The sequence below is a fragment of the Enoplosus armatus genome, chromosome 6 (assembly GCF_043641665.1).
Source record: "Enoplosus armatus isolate fEnoArm2 chromosome 6, fEnoArm2.hap1, whole genome shotgun sequence".
Lineage (NCBI taxonomy): Eukaryota > Metazoa > Chordata > Actinopteri > Centrarchiformes > Enoplosidae > Enoplosus > Enoplosus armatus.
This window is the reverse complement of record NC_092185.1, coordinates 18,185,020-18,207,073: the sequence shown is the minus strand read 5'-3', so window position 1 is coordinate 18,207,073 and position 22,054 is coordinate 18,185,020. Positions and strand designations below refer to the sequence as shown.

The window sequence follows — 22,054 nt, the reverse complement described above, 5'->3', positions numbered from 1 at the left end:
ATGCCCCACGCTCGAAATAGGAACCCTAGCCCCATCCCAGAGGTAACATGGGACACGGGATTGAAGGAGATGAACGAGACCTGGAAAGGAGCTATAGCCTGCCTCGGGGTGGCCGTCTTCTTTGTCATGACCATCGGGATCATATACTGGCAAGTGGTGGACCAGCCCAACAAGAACTGGATCCTCAGGGGGACTTTTAGCGGACTGATCTGGGAGAGAAGGACCCACTCGCTGGTCATACAGACCCTGACGGAGGACAAGACCTATGTGGAGATAGACGTCGGGAACGTGGGGAACCCCGACATCGAGGTTCCCTTCGTGAGGAACCTGTGCTGGCTCAACAAAACGGAGTTCTGCTATACGTGGGACTCGGTGGCCGAGGTGAAGATCTCGCTGGAGGTGAACGAGGAGACGGAGACGGAGTGCTACAGTATGACTTGGGTGCCGGTGCACTGTCATGTGGAGTTGAAGGTAGGGTTTCTGTGAGTGTGCACCCAACAGCCAGTCCGCACTAAAACACAGTCAATCTCATGAAAATGCCATTTTACGCAAATGTGCAAAAAGCAGTTTACTCGGTTTTAACTGGCATGTGATTATGCATGGCTGCTGTGATGTTGGTGCACAATGTAAAACACAATGAAGGCCCCTGGTCACATTTAAAACCTAAAAAAACACAACAACTGTGTTTAAATCACAAGAGCCTGCATTAGAAACAAGTGGAATTGTTGTGGAAATGTTTTTCAAACGGAAATTTAAAAGGTGTCTCAAAAAACAGGCTTTTTTTTTGCAGCAGGCTGTGTTTATAATTCAATTCCATAAAGAATTTGGCTCATACGATTCAGATAAAAACACAACCATTTATGTTTGATTTTAATGATTTCATTTTGTTGGATTTGTTGTTTTGAAATTTAATTAAATCTAATGAAATTTCATTTCATTTGAGACCAAAAGAAATTAGTTTGCGTGATTCCCTCATCCTCTCCCTCGATTTAACTGAGAGGAACACACTTCGTGTTAAATCTGCTTCGTCACAGTTGTTCTTTTTGACATGCACAGTACTTACTGTACCCCCCACCCCCCTCTCCAAGCTTAATTATCAAAGGCATTTAACTATTGGGATGTTTGGGGAGGTTAATCTGTCCCCACTGGAACATTCCTCGCCATAACTCCCTGTCATGTGGCGCGACTGCTCACAGAAAATCTTTCCAAACTAAAGTCGCCTGTATTTTTCTTTTCCTGATTTCCAAAATACTGCCTGATGCCTCTCAGGTGACCACTTGGCACCTGTTGTGAAACTCCTTAACAGAGCCTGGATTTGCAGACATGAAATAAATGAGCTCCCGGTTTGCGCATTGCGCCGCTCCTCCCTCCTCCCCTCCAGCGCGTAAAGTCGCTTTGAGGAAGGACAAGCTTTCTCTTAGAAAACACTCTTGTCATTCAATCCCTCCTGCCTGCTATGCTTTCTGACAGTCTCATGTACCAGCCATCACATACCGCTCTGTGCCCTGCAACTCTCTGCACTGAATGTCAAAGATTAGTTTCATCTATACTGGAACATACAAATGAACTTCAAATTCACCTTATACCCACTCATAACTGAAATTTACATTCATCATTGACTTTTAAGTTTTAAAGCATTTAAAATATTCACTACATGTTTGAGGGTGCTGAATGTAAAAAAAAAAAAAAAAGAATTAAAGTGTGAAACTGTCCAGTCAGCATCAATTTCCTAAATTTCTTCGCCCTGTCTTCATGTAAACCGTCTTCTTCCTCTTTCCTTTCCCTATGTGTCTTTCTCTCTCACACTGTGTTTTTGTTTTGTGTGTGGTTGCATGTGTGTGTGTTTTCATGCTTTCCAGGACTGCTTCTCCATGACCAACGTGTCCTGGTATGGCGGCGCCAGTGTCCGGGGTCAGACCTGGCCGATCAACGATCAGAACGCCACCACGCAGCCCTTCGTTGTGAGCAATCTTAAGGACAATCCCTCTGGCTTCGGCTCTGCCCTGGAACGCTACTTCCTGGGCTCATCAGGTGAGAGGTCATTGTTGGAATTGGAGACTATCTCATCAGCAAAAGTGGAGTCATAGTTCTTCTTCACATCTACAGGCCTGTTACAATAAGAAAGACCTTCTCAAATCTTAAAAAGGACACATGGGTCAGCTGTTTTTCCACACTCGCCATTGGTGCAGGGTTAGCACAAGGGCTCGGGGAAATCTGACCTCACATCAGCGGGTATACAATGTGTGGCGTGAATCCCAGGGCGTAGGGAAGCCCTGGATGTTATGTTTTCTTACCCCCCCCCCATGCATGTGTTTGTTTGTGTGTGAGCTGAGAAAAATGGTCCGACCACCTCCAGAACCAGCATCCCCAAAACACACGCCGCCGACTGGATAGGGCAGCTGCCCCACAAATAGAGTGAAACACAATACTGTCTGCGGCATCTCAGTTTATTAATTTAGAGATTAGACTACAAAGGGAGGCAAAACACCTTTAGCATCTTAAATTAACTCTTAGGGATACCGGGGTAATTGCCTTTTGTTTCTATTAAAAGGGCAGGTTGGATGAAGGCCCTGCTGACTCTTATAACTCACCGGGTTATTTTGGGGGTGTTAGATTTTATCCTGGGGGCAAAGGGGGGAGGCAGGGACCACTGGCGGATGTGAATGGTTAATGTGACTGATGAGGAACGTTGTGGTGTGCGCGTGTGTGTACATGTGTGTGTTTGTGTGGTAGCGGGTATAGCATTAACCTCGGGGACTTTGCTCTCCAGTTGTCTTTGTGTGGAGTTTGCTCACTGAGCTGCTGCTCAAACCAACGATTATTATTCTTCATTCTTTACATGAACATTGTATTGTTTTGTTTTATTTATTTTCATTTTTATCTTAAAAATCAGACTGCATTGAAATATCCCATTTACATACATGCCCAATGCTACATGTGCTTTTCTTCGGCGTATACTTGTGTCCTGTGCATGTGTGTGTATTGAGTGGCTATGAAGTTAAAGTGCCAATCAGCATCTACATCAGGGCGAAGGGTGCAACATCTGCCAATGAGGTGATACAAACAAACGGCCGTAGTCTCACACGCTCATTCATTCACATACTGACAGACACAAATGCACACATACACACATACACACACCCATACACACTTTGGGATGTTATGTAACACAGTGGCAGGCTTAACAAGAGAGTCACATGACTCAAATCCCTTTTCCACCTTGTGAGAGGACGGCAGTAATTATCAGGACCCCATAACCCTTTGTTTCTCTGTTTAGCTTTGCACAGAGAGAAAAAAAAAAGAAAAAAGATGAGATGAGATCCCGATGAGAACAACTGTTTGAACGTTGCTAAGCAACCACTCGCAGACACATACTGTACATAGCCCCAAACATAGCAAACTGATGCTCAGCGATGACAACGATGCCTATCAGAGCATTAAAGGTATATTTAACATGATATCTTGCTTTAAAGTTCAAGGATGTTTTTGTTTGGCTCTCAGATTTGCACAATGTGCACATTTGCCTCAGAGGGAATCGTTTTTCACAATCGAAGACGTCTTGAAATTTGTACTTGGCTGCTTTCCTATTTAGGATGAGAAGTAATTAGATCATAGAAATAAATCATTATTATATCACCTGCTGAAGCATGTGCTGTATAACACACCACTAATGAAGCGGTTAACCATCAGACCTGTAGGGTCATATGTTGCAGGTGGTGACATGGTGACATCATGGTGAGTGTCAATGATGCTGTTTTTGGTGTTACATTAAGACGGACACCACAGCTGATCGCCTGCCCACCTCCTCACTCCCACCTGTCATACTCAGACAAACAGTTTTTATGTCCTGCATGTAACTGTTTGCTTGTCTGACATTTTCATTATTATTTTCTAACCAGTAGACACATCTGTTTGTAGAACGAGAAGTAGAACAGTTTAAATTCAACTATGCCAGTAAAATGCGCACATGAGATCCTCTGGTTACCTTGAATAAATCATTGATCCTGTATGAGCAGCACCAGGCTCCTGCAAAACAACCACCCAAGCATGAACACGGTGAAACTTATCTCTCCTGTCCACATACGCAAACAACCTCCATTATTTCTCTTTACCTTCATCCTAAAACGCCCCGATCATCAGACTGTAACAGTTGCCTTTGCCATCTTCTTCTCTCCAGTGGCTCTGACAAATGTAGAACCTGAAGCATCACATTTTAAATTGCCATAGATGACTGCGGCTGCGATGAACAGCATGATGTGGTACGGTCATAACTGTGTTATTGTTGTGATTAATAGTGGTGGGACAGAAAACAATTATAGCAGCTTTTATGGAGAAAAACAATCCGCAGTTATGTCTGGATAGTAAACAGGATCATTATGGGGAACTGTGAGTTTATGCAACCGTGTGAAGGCTTAATCAGATTATTGACTTGTTTCTAGTTTTGGCAGTGGGATGTAATAATTTTTTTGGATGTAAACCGAACAAATCTAATTGAATGCAGGACTAAAAATCACTGACAGCACGTATGATAAAGACAACATATAAAATGAATCTATTTTTTATATAGACTCAATGTAATTTATGACCATATTTTGTGTTAATTGTTTCTAAGTGAAATTGCACAGAAAACACCACCAGGCTTTCACTATGTCAACAAAAGTGAATTCAACGCAAAAATTCACTGTATATTTATACATGAGACTCTCAGTCAATAATATTAGTTTCCTCTCAAGAAAAGCTGCTATACACACCAACTCTCAGCACATCATGGTTGGAACAGCACAATGTTTGATACTGGTCCCTATTCTCTTGACTGTGCTTTGCACCAGTAGGGTCCAAAGGTGTATTGTGATGCTCCCACTCAACTCATAGTTTTACTCCAATGAGTTATTAGTTCATGCGAGAATGCTGGTGCGCTTCTGAGTTTTAGTCGGGTGAAAGAAGAACTGCAGTATGTTTGTTTTCCTCAAAACAGATTCATGGAAGGCAGCACTCCAGTGGTAATAAAAAAAAAAAGAAAAAGAGTCACCACACGTGTCATTTTATTAGCCTTTTTTCCTGAAAACAAACATACTGCAGTTTTAGCATAATATCAGGCCTCACAGCTGTGTGAGCTCACTGACCATTGACGCGATATTTCTGTTGTACATGTGAGGCGTTGTGTGTGCATGGGACCTGTCTTCACTGACTCTAGTTAGTCATAGGAGCGCATTATAAATGTGGCAGGGAATATGGAGCCGTGACTGACGTCTCTAACCTAAGAGGACCCCTGGGGACGGCTAAAGAGCACGACAGACAGGCCGAAGCATAGAGCGACAGAATGACTGCATACAGTACAGTGATAGTTGATGTTATACAGAATCAAGAAGAGACAAGGAGTAGCAAAGTAAAGAGGAAGCAGAAAAGTAAAGCAGAGAGACAGGAGAGAAGATATATGCAACTGTGCAGTAGAGTGACATTTGAGAGTGTTGCCAACTGGAGGAACTTGTCATAGCCCCACCTGTCTTTATCCATACAAAAACAACTGGGCTACTAAGAACAGATTAGATATCAGTATAGACATCCTGCATTAAAAACATAAGAAGGGACTCTCAGGGAGAAGCTGTCCCTACATTTAGTCAACTGGAGGTCTTAAGGATACAGTTCACATGGGGCTTTAGTGAACAAATGTCAGCAGTGGAAAACTTTTTATAAAATAATTACTGCACACGGTCAAATCACATGACTGAGTAATCAGGTGCTGCCTGTTGGCTCGATACAATACTGGAGGGACATACCATTATAGCAATGGGCAGATGCACCAACTAATTAATTTTGTTAATTCACATTGATGCCTTCGTTTTTGTTTCTACAGTGTCCACTGAGGGTCAGTGTTTGAAACAAAATTGTCTATTTAAATAATTGAATCCATATATGGATCGACATTTTCTCCATAATTTATTTCTGACTTCCTTCATTAAACCACAGCTACAATCTACTTGTTATTTAAATTTGCTAAAATCTTGATGTTTATTAGTGTACTATATAACAACATGTTTACAGTATCGATTCAAGCCTTAGTTCTGGCCACTTTATAACTATCTTATATTTTCTTGCTAAAATCTCTGTGCTGTAGGGATTTGCATGGATACAGTTCTGTTCAGGCAGAATATTTTTATAACACAGCTGTCAGTGTTTTGAATGCTAAAGCAGGTTTATCTGTAGAAGTAGAAATGATGGCAGTTTCCCGTTTCAAAACCTTCAACAGCTAAATGATTACATTTCAGAGCTCATTATAATGAGGGAACACGATAATAATAAATTGTTGATAGGGGAATCAGAACATCGCTGCCGTTACTGAATAAAAAGGTAAAAGACACACATTAGATTAGAAATAACTAAATAGTTAAAATGTTTATTTGAAATTAGTGATTTAAAAAGTAAAATAACCAAATAAATTGAGTATCCATGTAATGTATCCACACACAGATATGATATTATTTATTTGAATGCTTATATATATATATATAGATATATATACCATGCTATTTGGATATTAGCACGCAATTAATTTTTTTGCTTTTTTACCCTCAAATATAGTTTTATATTTGAGAGTGGAACAATTCTCTTATTCTTTTAATCTGAGCATAATTCATCCTCAGAGCACCTCATTCCACATGCAGATACTCATCTCTCATCAAAGTTTCCCCCACTCATCATTACAAATAAGGGCTTGGAGACATCCTATTTGTTTTCTCAGCAGGCCGTTGTAATAAGTGAGAGTGTGATAGCTCTAACATCACATAGCTCTCTTGCACTCAGACGGAATCCAATAAAAGTAATTTATCCATTGCCTCTTCATATCTGCTTTTTCCCCACATGCTATCCTTTATGAAGTGAGCATCAGAGATCAGAATCAGATATAATTTCTACAGGACTCAAAGGACCAGACAGCACCTCACACACAGATGCACACATATACAATATATGTGCAAATGTGGATACACGTTACCTCTTTCTCTCTCTCTTTATGTCTCTGGTCTCTCCGTCGTTCATTTTAGTATAATTCTTTCTCCCCTTCAGCTCATTATCTCCCACTCCATTTTCTTTATTTTTATCTCTGACTCAATCTTTCCATGAGGGATTCAAAGAAATGATACTTTACTGTTCCTGCTCATTTGTTGTTTGGTCTCTCGGAGGGAACCAGCCAAGTGCAACAGACAGATAGGGATAAAAGTTATGTAACTGTCATGGATACTTAATCAGTTTTATTTGACACAACAGAACCTCATAATGACAAGGATGAGAACAGTAAGTAAAAACATATTTCCATTATGGATACAATAGAAAAGGAAGCAAGACAACCACAGACAGAATAATAGTGAAATTTTGATTGTTATTCAGCAATCTGAGTCCAAAACATCCGCAGGAAAGACATTTTTTAAAATGCATCAATTTTAGCTGTCTGCTTTGTCCGGTCACAGATGACCATCCTCTGATGACCATGAGATGCGGTTGAAAAGTCAAAAAAAAGCTAGTAAGTGGACCTCCAACGAGATCCAATGTTTTCACTTCTAGGCCGTTTAAATGTATAAAAAATTAAGAGGTGGTGAATACGAACACTTTCTCCTAACATCTAATTAAGACGACTGGCTTAAGCAATGTTTTGTACCAAATAATAACATTTCTGAATAGCTTCTGGCTGAGTATTTCTTTAGCATTTTTGTCTTTATGCCAACCCAAGATCACTGAGTCATACGTATGCAGAAAGAAATGCTCGAAATATTCAGCTTGCATGTAGAACGGAAATAAGCTGTCCCAAAACACACCGTGTTACCCAATAGGTCACCAGGAGGTCCCCGGGCAGCTGCTCTGAAACCTCGACTCTCCCGGACAAGTAAGAAGTGAAACACTTGAACAATGACTCACTTAGCTGACTGAGGCGTTGTTAAAAGCAAGCTGTCATCTCCTGTATGAGAGAGCTACTGTATGAAAATCATCCCACAAAACTTTCCACAGTCGGTCTCCTACCTAATAGTTTCCATTGAGGACAACAAACAAGAGAGACTTTTTAAATGGAGGATGTAATATAAAACATGAACACAACAAGTAATCAGTCTGTTGTGGCTCAGGTCAGTTCCGTTTCCTTCCTTAAATACTGAACTACCTCTTACAAATTCAAGCTTTTCTTTACATGAAATCAAACAAACTCTAGCATTGAAGTTGTCTGAAAACGTCAGCACTGCTCTACTTCAACAGTAAGCTAACTTCCCCAGCTGAGAAGTGAAAGAAAAGGACAAAGGAAAAGAAAGGAATTTAATATCACATTATTCATATTACTTGTCTGATCTATTGATAGTCAGAGGGACTCATTTTACTTAGGAAATTTGTAGAGAACACAGCGTCTCACGCTTGAAACAATAAAACTGATTGATGGTTGGAATAGAGCAGAGAAGGTCTCTTTAGTGTTTCATTATTTTTTCAATAAATGGAATTGGAAATTTACTACCGTGGCAAGCTCCCAGTTTTGTGGCCATCAATTTCTTGAGGTTGGGCGCAGAAACTAAGTTTCCATTGTTAAGGAAATGCATGCCTGAACACACACACACACACTTGCACGCACACACATAGTTAGTGTTTGAATGCACCTTTTATAACCCCAGTCAGGTCTGTGAGTGTGCACAGGTGTCATAAATAACAGTATAAATATGACAGGTAAAGGAGTGCAGCCCATCTGGTGCACAGCAGCAGGGAGTCAGGCGGCAGAGTTTTCGTCCAGACTAGCCTCTCTCTGAGGGCCTCGACGCCACATTAAAACCTCCCTGACCCATCAGAAGGTGCACGGGGTCACCTCCGGCACCACCTTCCAAACGCTCAGCTCAGACTGAGCGAGAGGAAGTGCGGAACCTTTACAGTCCTATAAGTCCTGCTCTGTTTTTCTTGGAAGTCTATGGTTTCCCATTAAAGAAAGCGTGCGTGAGAATGCACATATGTTTGCATGTGTGTGTGAAGGTTGCTTAATTTGTGTGTGCACTCAGCAGCTGTAAAATTGAGGCATGGCCGTGTCAAATCAGTCAAATCTGCCCCATAAACTTTCGTTCATTTTTACCTTTGCCTATATGCTGCTTTGAAGGTGAGCAGATACGGTCAGTCAGGCATGTCATTTTGCTTTTGAGAGCTAGTGGAAAATATTTCGGGGGAAGCTTGGAGTGTTTAAGGAATTGTTCTAAAAATACCCCCCCCCCTCCAACTCCAGGGCACCCCACCTTGGCTGTAACTCAAGGCCACAAACCTGCTTCACTTTCTTTAAATAACACTTATTGATTCCTGCTCCCTTCTTCTAAATGCATCTAGAGATACTCTTATTCAGTCAAAGATGTGTGTCTGTGTCGCTCAGAGCTCTGCACTTATATAATCAGGGTTAGAAGTTCATTTTCAATCAGGACTTCCCCGTACAAAAAAAACGGTACATGCAAAGTGCTTTGAGTAGAACCGCATAAACACATAAGACAGGATTTAGTATATTTAACATTCAAATCTGCATGTTTAGTCCAAGATGGAATAAAAGGTACAGCTGTTTTTGACCAGATTGTCCCATTTCCTTGAGGCCCCGCAGTGTCATTTCCCATAAAAATTAAATATGACTCAAGAAGTCATGCTTGCAAACTCAACTTTCCGCCCCGTGTGCACTTTGGTAAAACACACTGTTTGCAGCCTGCTGTATCTGCACATCATTCTACGAGGCTGCCCGGTGTCTGGTGTACTCTGGTTGCCTCTATTTCCACTGCCTGCATTCCTCTTTCATCCTTCCATAAAGCTATAACATTTTCTCCTCTGCCCCACTTTCTACTCCACTGTATATGTACAGTGTTGACATGCATAGTTTCATGGCACCTTTGCTTTATCAAAAGTTAATTTAAGCCATTTTATCCCTTGAGGTATTAATACGTCACGACATTTCAAGCAAAAACCTACATTTATCTGCCATTATGAGTCAGTAACAAGCAGTTGGGTGGTGACCTAATACCTTGTGAGAGGCAGCTGAGGAGTTACCAGTATCTCTTTGACATTATCCGTTGCGAACACGTGAGAATTACCCTGAGGTTGAAGGCTCTTCACCAGGCTTTATGCAGCACTTGAATACTGATCTCTGAAACTATTAATCTGATTATAAACCGGTACATGAGTATCCTGCCTGCTCCTGGTCCCTGCCTGCATGAGTGAACTGAACAGTAAGCCCATTGAAACTAGAGAACGTTGGCTGAAGTGAGCCAAGCTCTCGGCCCAGGTTCTCAGACTGTCTGCCTGCTTTGGAAACAGCTCTCACACCCTCATCTGTTCATTGATTAGCTCCAAATCTCCAAATCCAAGTTTGGCTACTTTGAGCTGATTGTGGGGGTAAAAAAAACTGGAGCAAGGGTCAGAGTGTGGGCTGAACTGGGCTCTGATCGATACGGGCTGGGTTCAGCTGACCTGAGACGGGATGGATCCAGAGCAGAGCAGAGTGGAAGGTAGTTAAAGCTGGGAGGGAGAAGGTGGGAGTCAGGACGGGTGAGAAGTTGTGAGGATAGGGGGTAGGGGTAACCTGAGAGGGACGAGGCATTCCTTGCAGGGCAGCTACATCTGCGGACACAATTATCTGCTTCACATAATTTTATCATTTCATATGGCCTCTGAAAGGCTGTATGTACATACAGTCGAGATTTTTAGACAGCGAAAGTTGACTAATTTAATCATTCAATTCTTCTTAGTTCTTCTTCCATGCTGGTTTTGAGAAAGAGAATACGAGATGTAGGGATGTAGTCGATGGTGTTTTTTTCAATGTTCTGAAGAAAAAAATGAATACCGATGTGACTTTCGATATATATCCCAGCCACCTAACCCCTCTCTCTACTTAGACGTTGCCACCTAACCACATGCTGCTATATCTCATTCTAGGGGGTGTTTTTCTCACATCTGAGTGGAGCAATATCAGCTGACACAGCCCACACTCTGCCTCCCACAACACTCCATCCGTCACACTCAACCCGGTCTCAGTAACACTCGCACACTATGTCATATGAGAGAAATCTGCAAGGGGCTGTCTCATGCTTACACCACTTTTTATTGCTTTGCATTAAGGCCCACCTTATATCTGTTTGAAGTGAAACATCATGCTATCTGTTTATTCTCTGAAGCAATAATTATGAATGTCTGACAAGCTTGACGCAGCGAGCTAACATCCTGTACCCTCTCCCATCTGCTTCCTACCACACAGGTGTTGCTGTGCTTGTGTCTCCAGATATCCCCCTGCAGCTGGGGGTGGACAGCAGACAGCAGTTCTGCCTGCAGTCGCTGCCCAGCATGGAGCGCCTCCCTCTGCAGTACACTGTGTGTGTGGCCCGCGACGTGAAAGCTGCTCACCAGGAAGCAGTGCAACAGCTCTCCCAGCACAGCAGGGAGCTGCCCAACATGAAAGCGCTGTGGTTAGTTCCGTTTAGGTTAACGGTAGCGGAGTTGAGGATTTCCTTGCCTCGTTTACTTGTCAGAAGGGGGATTCTGTGGGTCCAGTGAGCACTGGCTGAAACTTTGTGGGTGTTTAGGGAGTCATAAACTAAAATCCATCCAGGTTCCTCAGAGCAGCGAGTTCTGTATGATCCCCCCGTGTGTCCCGTAGGCTGCCGTTCTGGAAGCTGCTCGCCAACATGGATTCGGGGCCGAAGGTGGAGAGGGAGCTGAGGACCTTCTCTAATCGTCTGAGGAGACACCAGCTGGGGGAGGGAGTCATCAGCCTCAATGAACATTCCACCACCCTCCTCTCTGACATGGTACGTGCTCCTTACTGTGCTGCCACGTCTTTACCACCAGCCTCAAAGTCTTCAGCAGGATTTTTCAAAGGCAGACCTGCTCTGGAGGCACAAACAATCTCACTTGATTGAGTTAAACCTCAAAAAGGCAGAGCAGAATCATAGTTTATGTTAGATTGAAGCTGAGTGAAAATGGAAGTCATGTAGCTAATAACTTAATGTTCATCCTACTACGGTAGTTCTAAGGTTGTAACCACGTAGCATATTTTACTTCCTATAAAACGGTGTCTCTACTGAATCAAAGGGCAAAAACTGGGAAAAAATCCATCCAAAAAACATCACCCATTTTTGAACAAAAACAAAAACTCTCTCGCTAACAGATATCCCGTTGATTCAATTGTACCACTTTAGGTTATTTCAGTAATCTAATTCCAAATTTCAATAGCGTGTTTCAACAGGAAACACTCTATATCACACGTATATCTTTTGGTACATGTGTACTTTTATTTCGTCCTCTCTTCATGCTGCCAGTTCCTGCGCCGTGTAGCTGCAGACTCTCGTAATCCTCCTCTTCAGCCATCTGGGCTGTGAGGCTGGTGAGGGTTCATTGGTCAGAGGCTCAAAACTGGTCAGGGATAGAGATGAAAGAGTTTCCTTAAGTGGATCTCCAGAGCGCTGGAGACAGGCGGGGAGCAAGGGAGGGAGGACAGGTTCGCCGAAATGTCACAACGTAGAAATAAGATGGTTTAGTGCTTTGTCTTCATGTTGGAAAATTCGTCTCCCTGAGTGCAGACCACACTATCCGCAGGACTCTTTTTGAATTACGTCTTGAAGCTTGTAAATGCGATATAACATGCTCATCTAATATTTATATATTAGGTGATATATATATCTCTTATTATATATAAATATATATATTTCACTATGAGTTGGTCCATATCTGGTGTGTTTTTAATACAAAAGGACAGGTGATATTCTTCTGGTCTTTGCACGCCCATGTTTATTATTGTTTCACATTTATCCAGTTACTTTCCTTGAATGTTGTTGGGAACTACCAGGAAACAAGACCACCAGGACCACAGTCAAGTGGATCTAAGTCAATACCTGATGATGTATAGCTGAGAGAAGACAAACAGAGACTCTCCAAACTGATCTCAGGTTGCTCTGAGTGTGGTGGCAAGAATTAGATGTGTTGAGATTAGAAGGGATTTCAGCCAAGACTAACTAAAGTAGGTGATCCTGATACCAGCATGATGCTGGGATCTGACCTGGACCATGCAAGAAGAGGAGGCAGAGGACAGTTTCTGTCCAGCAGAGGGGCATCTCATTATATACATACACAATGCTTACAGTGTGTTCCCATCACTAGTTCAGAAGGTGTAAAAAAAGAGGGGGAGAATAACACATGTCAGTTGATGGATGCCATTTGGTTTCCTTCACCCATAATTTCCAGTTTTCTGGTACATCAAAGATATTAAACACAAGTTTTTTCAGCTCTACATCTCCCAGTCCCCCTCCATAACTGCCGTAAAGACTCAGTTAAGAGCACAGTGCTGCGTGGACACTTATGGAATTTGAAGTTGTCCATGAAGCTCTACAGAAGTGAGACTGGCAACAGTGATCCTCTGTAAAAACTAAGCTTCTTTTTCACTCCAGTTTTACAAGTATTCATAAATTATCAGTCACACTACAACCTTTCTTTTCCAGTTTCCGTATTAGTTTGGAATGACTTGCTGGCATTGGAAAATTTGGGTTAATAATAAGGGTGCCATGTCTCCAAACATATTCCTGAGACAGAATATAATGCAGCTTTTCATAAACCTAGTTTTAGAAAAGACCAGATGCTAGCCTATGTTTTGGTCTTCTTTGCTTCAGTTTTTAGTATTTTGACAATGATGTGGAATTCGTATTAAAACTCATTAAAGGGGAGCCCCAGTAGCTCACCTGGTAGAGCGTCTCTGCAGTTATCACTATCCAATAAAGGCAAAATGCCTGGGGGAAAAAAACCTCAGTTAAAAAACAAAACAAAATGAAAGATCAGGGGAAAAAATGAATAATATGTGCTAATCTACCCTTTCTTCCCACAGCAGGTTCACCTCCTGGGGTCAGTCTTTGTATTCTTAAAAGGTTTTGTTCCACAGTTAGATAATCATGTTTTGACTTCAACATATAAATTCCAAAGGATTATGATACATGTTAAATGGTTCTGACAGAGGCCATGTTGTCACAGCTACCAGTTTGCACATGGACAGATCAATGTGTCAAATATAAAACTCTTTGTCCTACCAGTTTACGAACATTTGAATTGTTTCATTAGTACATTATATTGTTAAATGTAAATTTTTTAGATGCAGTGTAGGCAGTTATTGTTAAATGATGTTGCCTTACTCGTGCAAAGTGTCGACTTTTCTGTTAATGCAGTGTGTCTCTCTGTCTCTCCACAGGACCATGACTACCTCAACAGCAGGAAAAGGGGGATGTCCAAGAGACTGACCAGGGACCTCCCACTTGTCAAGCTTCTTAACATTTCCATCACCCTGTCCCCTTTCCTGGGCGTGGGCACCACGCAGTTCCACACCTCCCTCATGGATGGCACTGAGGCCTACTGGCTCAGTCTCCCCTCAGCCCCCCAGGGACAGCTGGTGAGACCCGAGTAGAGCACGCTCATGATCCCGTAAAGCACTTAGCTGTGTTCACAGTCCTCTGCATATTAACTTCTGCGTGAGGTTTCTTTCATTTCATTCAGGTTGTTGTAGTAAGGAACTCCACTTCCTCTACATTGTGATTGGTCCATTCACAGAAAACATATTCCATGTCTAAAACACTAAAACACTCACACTTTCCTCAACTTGTAGGAACACTCTACTCTTTATAAAAAAGAAACCAGACAGAAGTTTTCCAATGTGGACACTTTCCATCTGCCTTGCAGCCTGTCTCTGATGACTAGTTGCAGTTTGATAGAAAGCAGAGCAGTGTGAACATGGCCTGATCCAGAAAACCTATCATTGCAACAGGAGAGGCACTGTGGTTCATAATGAATTAACCAAAACAGAAAATGATAGTAGCGTAAAATAAACCAGTCACTTCTGTCCTTCAGGTCCCTGTGATGAGTCAGTGGCAAGGAAAGTTCTGTGTAAAGCTGAACATCACCAACCCAGGAGCGGTGAGCTGGTTCCTGGACAGAGTGGGATCCCTGCAGGCCCATTTAGGGATGGAGTATGTCATGCTGGAGGGGGGCGAAGGGAATCTGTTTGAGGAGCAAGCCCTGCGGCCACCACAAGCTCTCGGTGGAGACAAGTACATCAGCCTGCTGGCCGACCTGGCCACAAGGATAGGAGACTCCACCATCGTGACAGCAGGGACACGGTAACGCCCTTGAGCACCTTATCTTGTTTGTATGCTCTATCATCTGTAGTGTACCAACTGCCATTGTCTGCTTGTCTTATGTGTGCTTATGCTTGTTGTGATGCTATTTTCTTCTCAGGTCGAGCCACAAGCCTCTGTTTGTGAGGATGACCCCCTTGCAGTCCGACTGGAGCCCAATGGGCCTGAAGGGCATCATTCCCTCCCTGCTGCACCACACTCTGCTGGGATACAACTTCCTCATTCCTGATGCAGTAGGTAATACCATAGCCTATGGCTCACTTTTCTCACCTCTAATCGTATACTACATATATATATATATATATATATATATATATATATATATATATATATTGTATATTACATTAAATGAAAAAGAGCATAATTCTTTGCTGTTTCACAAAAAAAAAAAAAATGGACAAAGACCACATCTGATCTTCTGAGTTTTGACACAAAAATTCCAAATTCTTGTGATGGCAGATCGCAGCCAGTCAAACAGCTGATGTCTGAGAGAAAACTATTTACTTTGAAGTGGAGAAAACAGAGAGCTGTCAGTACTACAGACAGAATAGATGACCTGATACAATTGTACTCTCATGAAACATGGTAGACTGTTCATTTTATGCTTGTATAAGCCAGATCAGTAGCTCACTGGGTAGACCGCGTACCACGTGTCAAGGCTGAGTCCTTATCACAGCGGCCCGGGTTCGAGGTTCAGCTGGTGTTGGCAGCCAGCAGATAAAATCATATCGTATATAAAAACTCTAATCTGAAGATCCAGATCCAGTTGTGTGTTGCCCAAGGGAAACTTGCTGGTAAATAAACAGCTTTACCTGAAGTTCACTCATCTCCAATTTCCTCTGTAGGTTATACAGTCTGTGTGTTGTAAGGTTTATACTCCTTCCTGACTGTCAAAGACTAAAAGATCTGTGCCAGTTGGTGGAAACAATCTTGATGTGTGGTTTGTCCAGTATTTGCAGGATGGTCCCATGCTTTAGTATATACAGCACTAAAGAAAATGGGTCTCATTTCCCGAATCAGCCAGCTCATCCCTCCTGGATATTTTTGAATATACCAATTTCACAAGCCAGAGGAAGAACACAGTACCAGTTCTCAACTGTTCTACTAATGTTTCTTAACTTTCTCTGCCTCTGCCTGCCTCCTCTCTCCTACAGGTGGCTCTCTGTCTGGAGACCTGGTCACAGATGAGGAGTTGTTCATCCGTTGGCTGGAGATCACAGCCTTTCTCCCTGTTATCAGCTTCCACACACCTCCTTGGGTCTGCGGAGAGGACCGGGTATACAAAGCAGAATTTCATGTTCACGTTCTTTTCCCGATAACAAGATTTTCACTTGTGAAGATTTACAGTGGAGAGATCAAATGCAGTGATGTGTGAATGTCAATTAGATGTTCTAAAAGGGAATGGGAGATTATCCTTCCTTATTGCAGAGTGGTTAAGATCGCTTATGCTGAGAAGTTCCCACCGGTGTGTTTGCACGAGGGCTGCTGAGACCTCGTCTGTCAAAACTCAGACCTGGCACCCCCTCCCAGCAGGAGAGGCAGGACTAAACCCTGTCCCTCTCCGCTGGAAATCAGGAATGTATTGTTCACCATGCACGGCAGAAAAACAAAGCCCACAATCTCAGAGAGTCCGGAGACAGATATTGATACTTTTGACAATGTGGGACCCAGGATCAGGTTCCTGAACAAGAAAAGCACTTGCTGCTTCTCAAGAGGGCGAATGCTATGTCTTTGTCCCCCTCCCCTGCTCCTCCCTTCTTCCCTCAATGGGAGCGATTACTTGGCCCCCTTCCGACATCACCTGTGGTTAAGAGTCCATCTGTTCTGAATTATAATCCTTCCTCTCGATTTATGGCTCACTCTCACTCTCGAGAGCCACTTCAGCTGGAATGATAATGAATTTGAGGACAAGTCTTGGAAAGATACTTTATTGTGGCAATTAAGATTTCCATGAGTAATTGACAAGTGTGACAGAGTGGGAGTGATCAACTGCGCTTTTTTTTCCACTAGGAGAGGCCTGAGGCAGCAAAATATATTGGTTGTGACTTGTGTTGCGTGACAAAGATAAAAATAGGCCTTTTGGACAGCGAGACATTTGACAGCAGCAATGTTTTCCATTTTGGTCTCTCGCATGGCCTTCGGTTTATAAACCCTGGAGGAAGTGAGACTGAGAAGAAATACACATGATAAACAAGTCTTTTATTGTACGGGTGTCTTACTGTACTTTAAATGTGGCGCACCTTTATTTCCAGAATGTGCAATACTCCAGTCAGTCATAGACAGGTCACAGCAGCGGCCGCATTGGAATCGAATAGCAATAAAACCTCAAAACCACACACATGCCTGGCTTCTCAATTAGAGAAAGATCCACTCAAACCCGGGCTGTGACTTCAAGCTCATTCCTACAAATGTTCTCAATCCCGACTCATAAAAATAAATTTTTTATAGATGCGGTCAAGTTTTGTTTTTGTCATGGGACACTGAAGAAGATGTGACCCTTCCAGGAATGCTGAAGTAGTGTGGCCAGAGGGAGACCGGAGAAAGACTTGGACAGTGTGAAACTACTAAGTCAACAACGGGTTTCTGTCTGCATGTCTGTGTGTCGAGATGGCACAAATGTCTTTCGCAGGCCTCATTGTCAATATTATTCTTGTCCTGAAATCGCTGTGGCAGATGATTCACTTTAGGAAAGGGCTTCTTTTTTTCCTGTTGGTTTCAGTTTCTCAGTTGCTCCAGAATTCTTGAAAATATATTTGGCTGGATATTAATAAAAGACATAAGTGGTTCTGAATGAAAACAAAGCTCCACAAAAGGGCTGACAATGACTCTAAAAACTTTCAGAATGGCAACATCAGCTCCTAATTATGAAAATACAGGGTTATTCAAAAAATACACTACTAATTATCTGTACTGTAATCCTCATTCATGTTTTTCTCTCCGTAGGTGCTAAACCTAACTCGGACCTACATAGCAAAGCACCAGAGGGATGTGGTCCCACTGATAGAAAAGTATGCAGAGGAGTGGCAGATGACGGGAAACCCCATCTACCGGCCGATGTGGTGGCTCAGTCCCAGTGACCCCATGACCTTCACCATCGATGACCAGTTCCTCATGGGAGACGAGGTGACTTAATGATGTTCTGATGGGAAGGGATCGTGTTCCCTCCGTCAGCATCCGATATACTTGGCATCCGATAGTGTACGAATCAACCCCTGGCCTGTAACCTGATGTCTCGCTAATTAAGTGTACAATCTCCCTGACATCTGAATTTTTTTTCACCAAACCAACATGTATGTGTGTTTCCAGGTCCTGGTGGCACCAGTGGTGGAGAAGGGGGCGGTGCGGAGGGATATTTATTTACCTGACGGGGGCTTCCAGTGGCAGGACAGCCAGAACGCTCAGGTGTTCGATGGGGGGACGTTCCTACAGGACTACCCTGTGCCCCTGGAGGAGGTGGCCGTTTTCGTACGGAGAAGCTGAGTCACATGACTCCTCCACCAAGTCACCTGACTTATCCTGTTACTGTTTTGAATCAAATTCTTCTTTTTTTTTTTAATACTTGTGCTCTTCTCAACTTGCACTTTTCCACTAAAGACCATTGACCCCGTCTCAAGGCCCTGTCCTGAGATGATATGTAGAAAGATTTTTTTATATACTTGCACTTTACAGTTCAAAATGATTTGTTTTTCCTTTGTGACAATTTTTTTCTTCCTTTTTTAAAATGTTAATTGGTTTTACCTCTTGGCTGATTTGTTTCCGGACTTTTCGATCTGTTCTGCCGTTTTTTTGTATGAAATCTGTGTGTTTACATACTGCATTTCTACAGTCTTTACATTTTTAGTTGCTGCTGGCTCTCTTGATAAGGAGGAACAAAGCAAGCCCCTCGTTTGCTTAAAAAGAACCTGAATCTCTCGAGAAGACCAAATGAAGATATAGAAGGACAAAGGAAAACGTTTGAAGGAGCTTTTTTTTGGGGGTGAAATGCTTATTGGGAGGAAATTAGCTCAGAGAAAAAGCCTGGTACTAAGACCGACGCACCGCGGTGCCGTATGTCTTGCTCACTAATCGGAAAGGCTTTTACTTGAACTTATCAGGCCAACGGGCTGATGTTTTATGAATGTACCTCAAGTTATGATTTTTCACTGCTTTACAGAGTCATCACACACAACAACCTATCACCCCTTAGCACTTATTCTTCGAGTACTTTAACTTAATTTATCAACATACCACTCTGTCGGACACATCTGAATGTCCCTTAGTACTGTAGGCCACATGGACTTGAGGCCAAGCCACTGTAAATTGTAACTCTGGCAATTTACATTTGAATTTAGATTTTACCTTCTTGCTAACCTGCTGTAGTAAGGGCTTTTAAATGGGCTGCGCATTTTTTTTTAACTCTGTCTGATGTTGTGTTGATATGCTCTTTCATGAGTGCCAAATGAAGTTCTAAAGAAAGCCTTGTTGACGACACCACAGAGGTTGAAAGGAGATTCTTAATAGATAGTTACACATGTTGGGAAATACATATATTAAGCTACCGCACAGAGCCGGTTATCTTAGCATAGTGTACCAGCACCTCTAAAGCTCACTAATTAACAGGTTATGTCTTGTTTCATCTGTACAAAAACCAATGTGTAAAAATGATGCTTTGTGGTTTTACGAGGGGTTATGTGCTGGGCTATTTCTTGGCCAGAAGCAGTGACTTCTACCAGTTTCCAGTTTTTATGCTAAGCTAACCGTCTCCTAACTGTAGATACGAGAGTGGTATCAATCTTCTCATCTAAGTCTCAGCAAGAAAGCAAAAGAGCTTCTTGTCAAACTATTCCTCTAAAAGGATGGTGTGGGGGAAAGACCTCTTCAGACCCCAAAATACATGTAAGAAATGTCTCTTGCAGCCATCTTGGATTCATCAGAAATTGTTGAAATCATTACCTGACATTTAAAGTCACAGAGGTGCTGTGGCCACTTCACATAAACCCTGATGAGTAATTCTGCCCTCATGCATACCTTCACCTAGCTTACTCTTTGGACCGTTCTTGTTATCACATCCACTTCCATCGCTTGCTTTATTTCAGTAGGATTACTTATGTAAGATATTTTTTTTATTTGGTTTGAACCCTGACTAAATGCGTTAAGCAAATGATATGTAAATGACATAACTGATTTTCTTTTTGTGATTATATTCAAAACTAGCCCATGGAGACATGTAACCGCCTTTGCACCATGATGCATTGCTCTATGTACAGTTAGTTAGTTGAGAGGGCTCTTTGGCAGTGCTTTTTCTTTATTGATTTGTTCTTCACGAGACAATCTTAACTGGCCAGCAGTGATGATACAGACTCTGAAACCTTATCACTTAGTGAATGCTTTACCACTAAATTGACTGTGTGACTTAGATCGAAACAAGTTTACTGTATCCAACACTCAGGTCTACTGAAGCTTATCAAATCACCAAATGTCTTAGTGCAACGCAGTATGTTGTGAACACATCGACGTCTTAATCTCTCCTAGAGCTGAATGTACAATGGACAAACTGTGATTTCCCAACCCGAGCCCTTCGCCTGAAGAGCTTTTCCCGTTCTAATGCCCTCATGGAATGCTGTGGTATGTTCACGTACACATTGCAGGAAGAGCTTTGATGTGTTATTCCTTCCCTCTGCAGACCGAGCGAACCATGTGCCTTAATATGCCACTCTTAAATCTGGACAACACGCGTGTCTGGATTATTGCAGTATCAGCAATGTACATATTACGATGACTGTGCCATTACAAGTGTTTTTTTCTCTTCTGTAAATCAGAGAACTTAGAATGACAAAGTTGCAATAAAGTTTACATTTTCTTACTTCACTTCCTCGAGCGATTAAGTTCATGCTCATGTCGAGACATCTTCATGTTGTATATTAGCAGTCAACACAGAGGGGCATTAGGGTGGAAGAGTAAGTCCACCTTTCAAGCGGGACTTACTTGTCTGGACTGCTTTTTGCCACTGTCCTTGATTTTGCGTGCTCTTTCTGTGTTCATGTTGGTTTTCTCTTCGTGTTCACCCAGTCTGACAATATGCCTCTGTGTGTTTCACTGTCTACGCAATGAACTGGCAACCTGTCAGTCTGGTTCCTTACCTGCCACCGAAGGATTGTGGGATAGGCTCCAACACCCATAATGACCCTAAATAGAAATTATTTCATCATGTGAATTCATTGTTTTTACTTGTTGCATCCATGTCCATGTCTGCTTGCACATGTGCGTGCTCCTGTGTGACTGTACATCTGTGTTTGCAAAGGCTCTTATTATTAACACTCCTTGCTCCTCCTTCTCCTCATGTCAGAAAGTCTACATCTATGTATCTGTGAGCATGCTGACGACTAACGTCTCCACTAATTCCACTTAAACCAAATAAAAGTTATTTATAGCTTTGGTGAGCACGCGGTGGGAGAGATTCTCAGGGGAATCACATTCAGCTCAACCTCCGCTAAGGCTCTCTTCCTTACCTTCCTCTCCTGCTGCCCCTTGGCTGAGCTCCACCTTGGGGCCCCAGGCCCCGCTCCTTTAGCGCAGTTAGACAGGTGCAGCTGGCCACAGACATGCACGGTCCCTCCACGCCAACCGCCGAGCTCACCCTCTCCGTTTACACCCTCGCCTTAATCACTTAGATTCATATGGCTCTTTTTAAAAATCTGGGCGCAGTTCTCAGCCAGATAAAATTCACAAGACATACGAGTGTGGCTCCATGGTTTGTGAGGTGATGAAGTTACAGTGTAAGAGGCTTGAGAGAGAGGACTCTTCTTCAGAGGACAGCAGAGGTTAGAGAGCTAGGGTCAACTTAAGTTACTTTCATCATGCCATATGATGTTTTTGACAAAGTTTCATTTAATATTATGTTATTTCAAGAATTCAAGATAAATATA

The 22,054-nt window shown here is 42.5% G+C and overlaps 1 protein-coding gene across 1 annotated transcript; it reads left to right on the top strand.

Moving 5' to 3' along the window:
- LOC139287146 (SITS-binding protein) lies at positions 1-18,629 on the top strand. Its single transcript, XM_070908135.1, has 10 exons — positions 1-471; positions 1,860-2,031; positions 11,237-11,444; positions 11,636-11,786; positions 14,210-14,407; positions 14,863-15,131; positions 15,250-15,386; positions 16,304-16,425; positions 18,093-18,272; positions 18,456-18,629. Exons 1-10 carry the CDS (start codon positions 1-3, stop codon positions 18,627-18,629), a joined length of 2,082 nt encoding a protein of 693 aa, XP_070764236.1.
- The last annotated feature ends 3,425 nt before the right edge of the window (positions 18,630-22,054 follow it).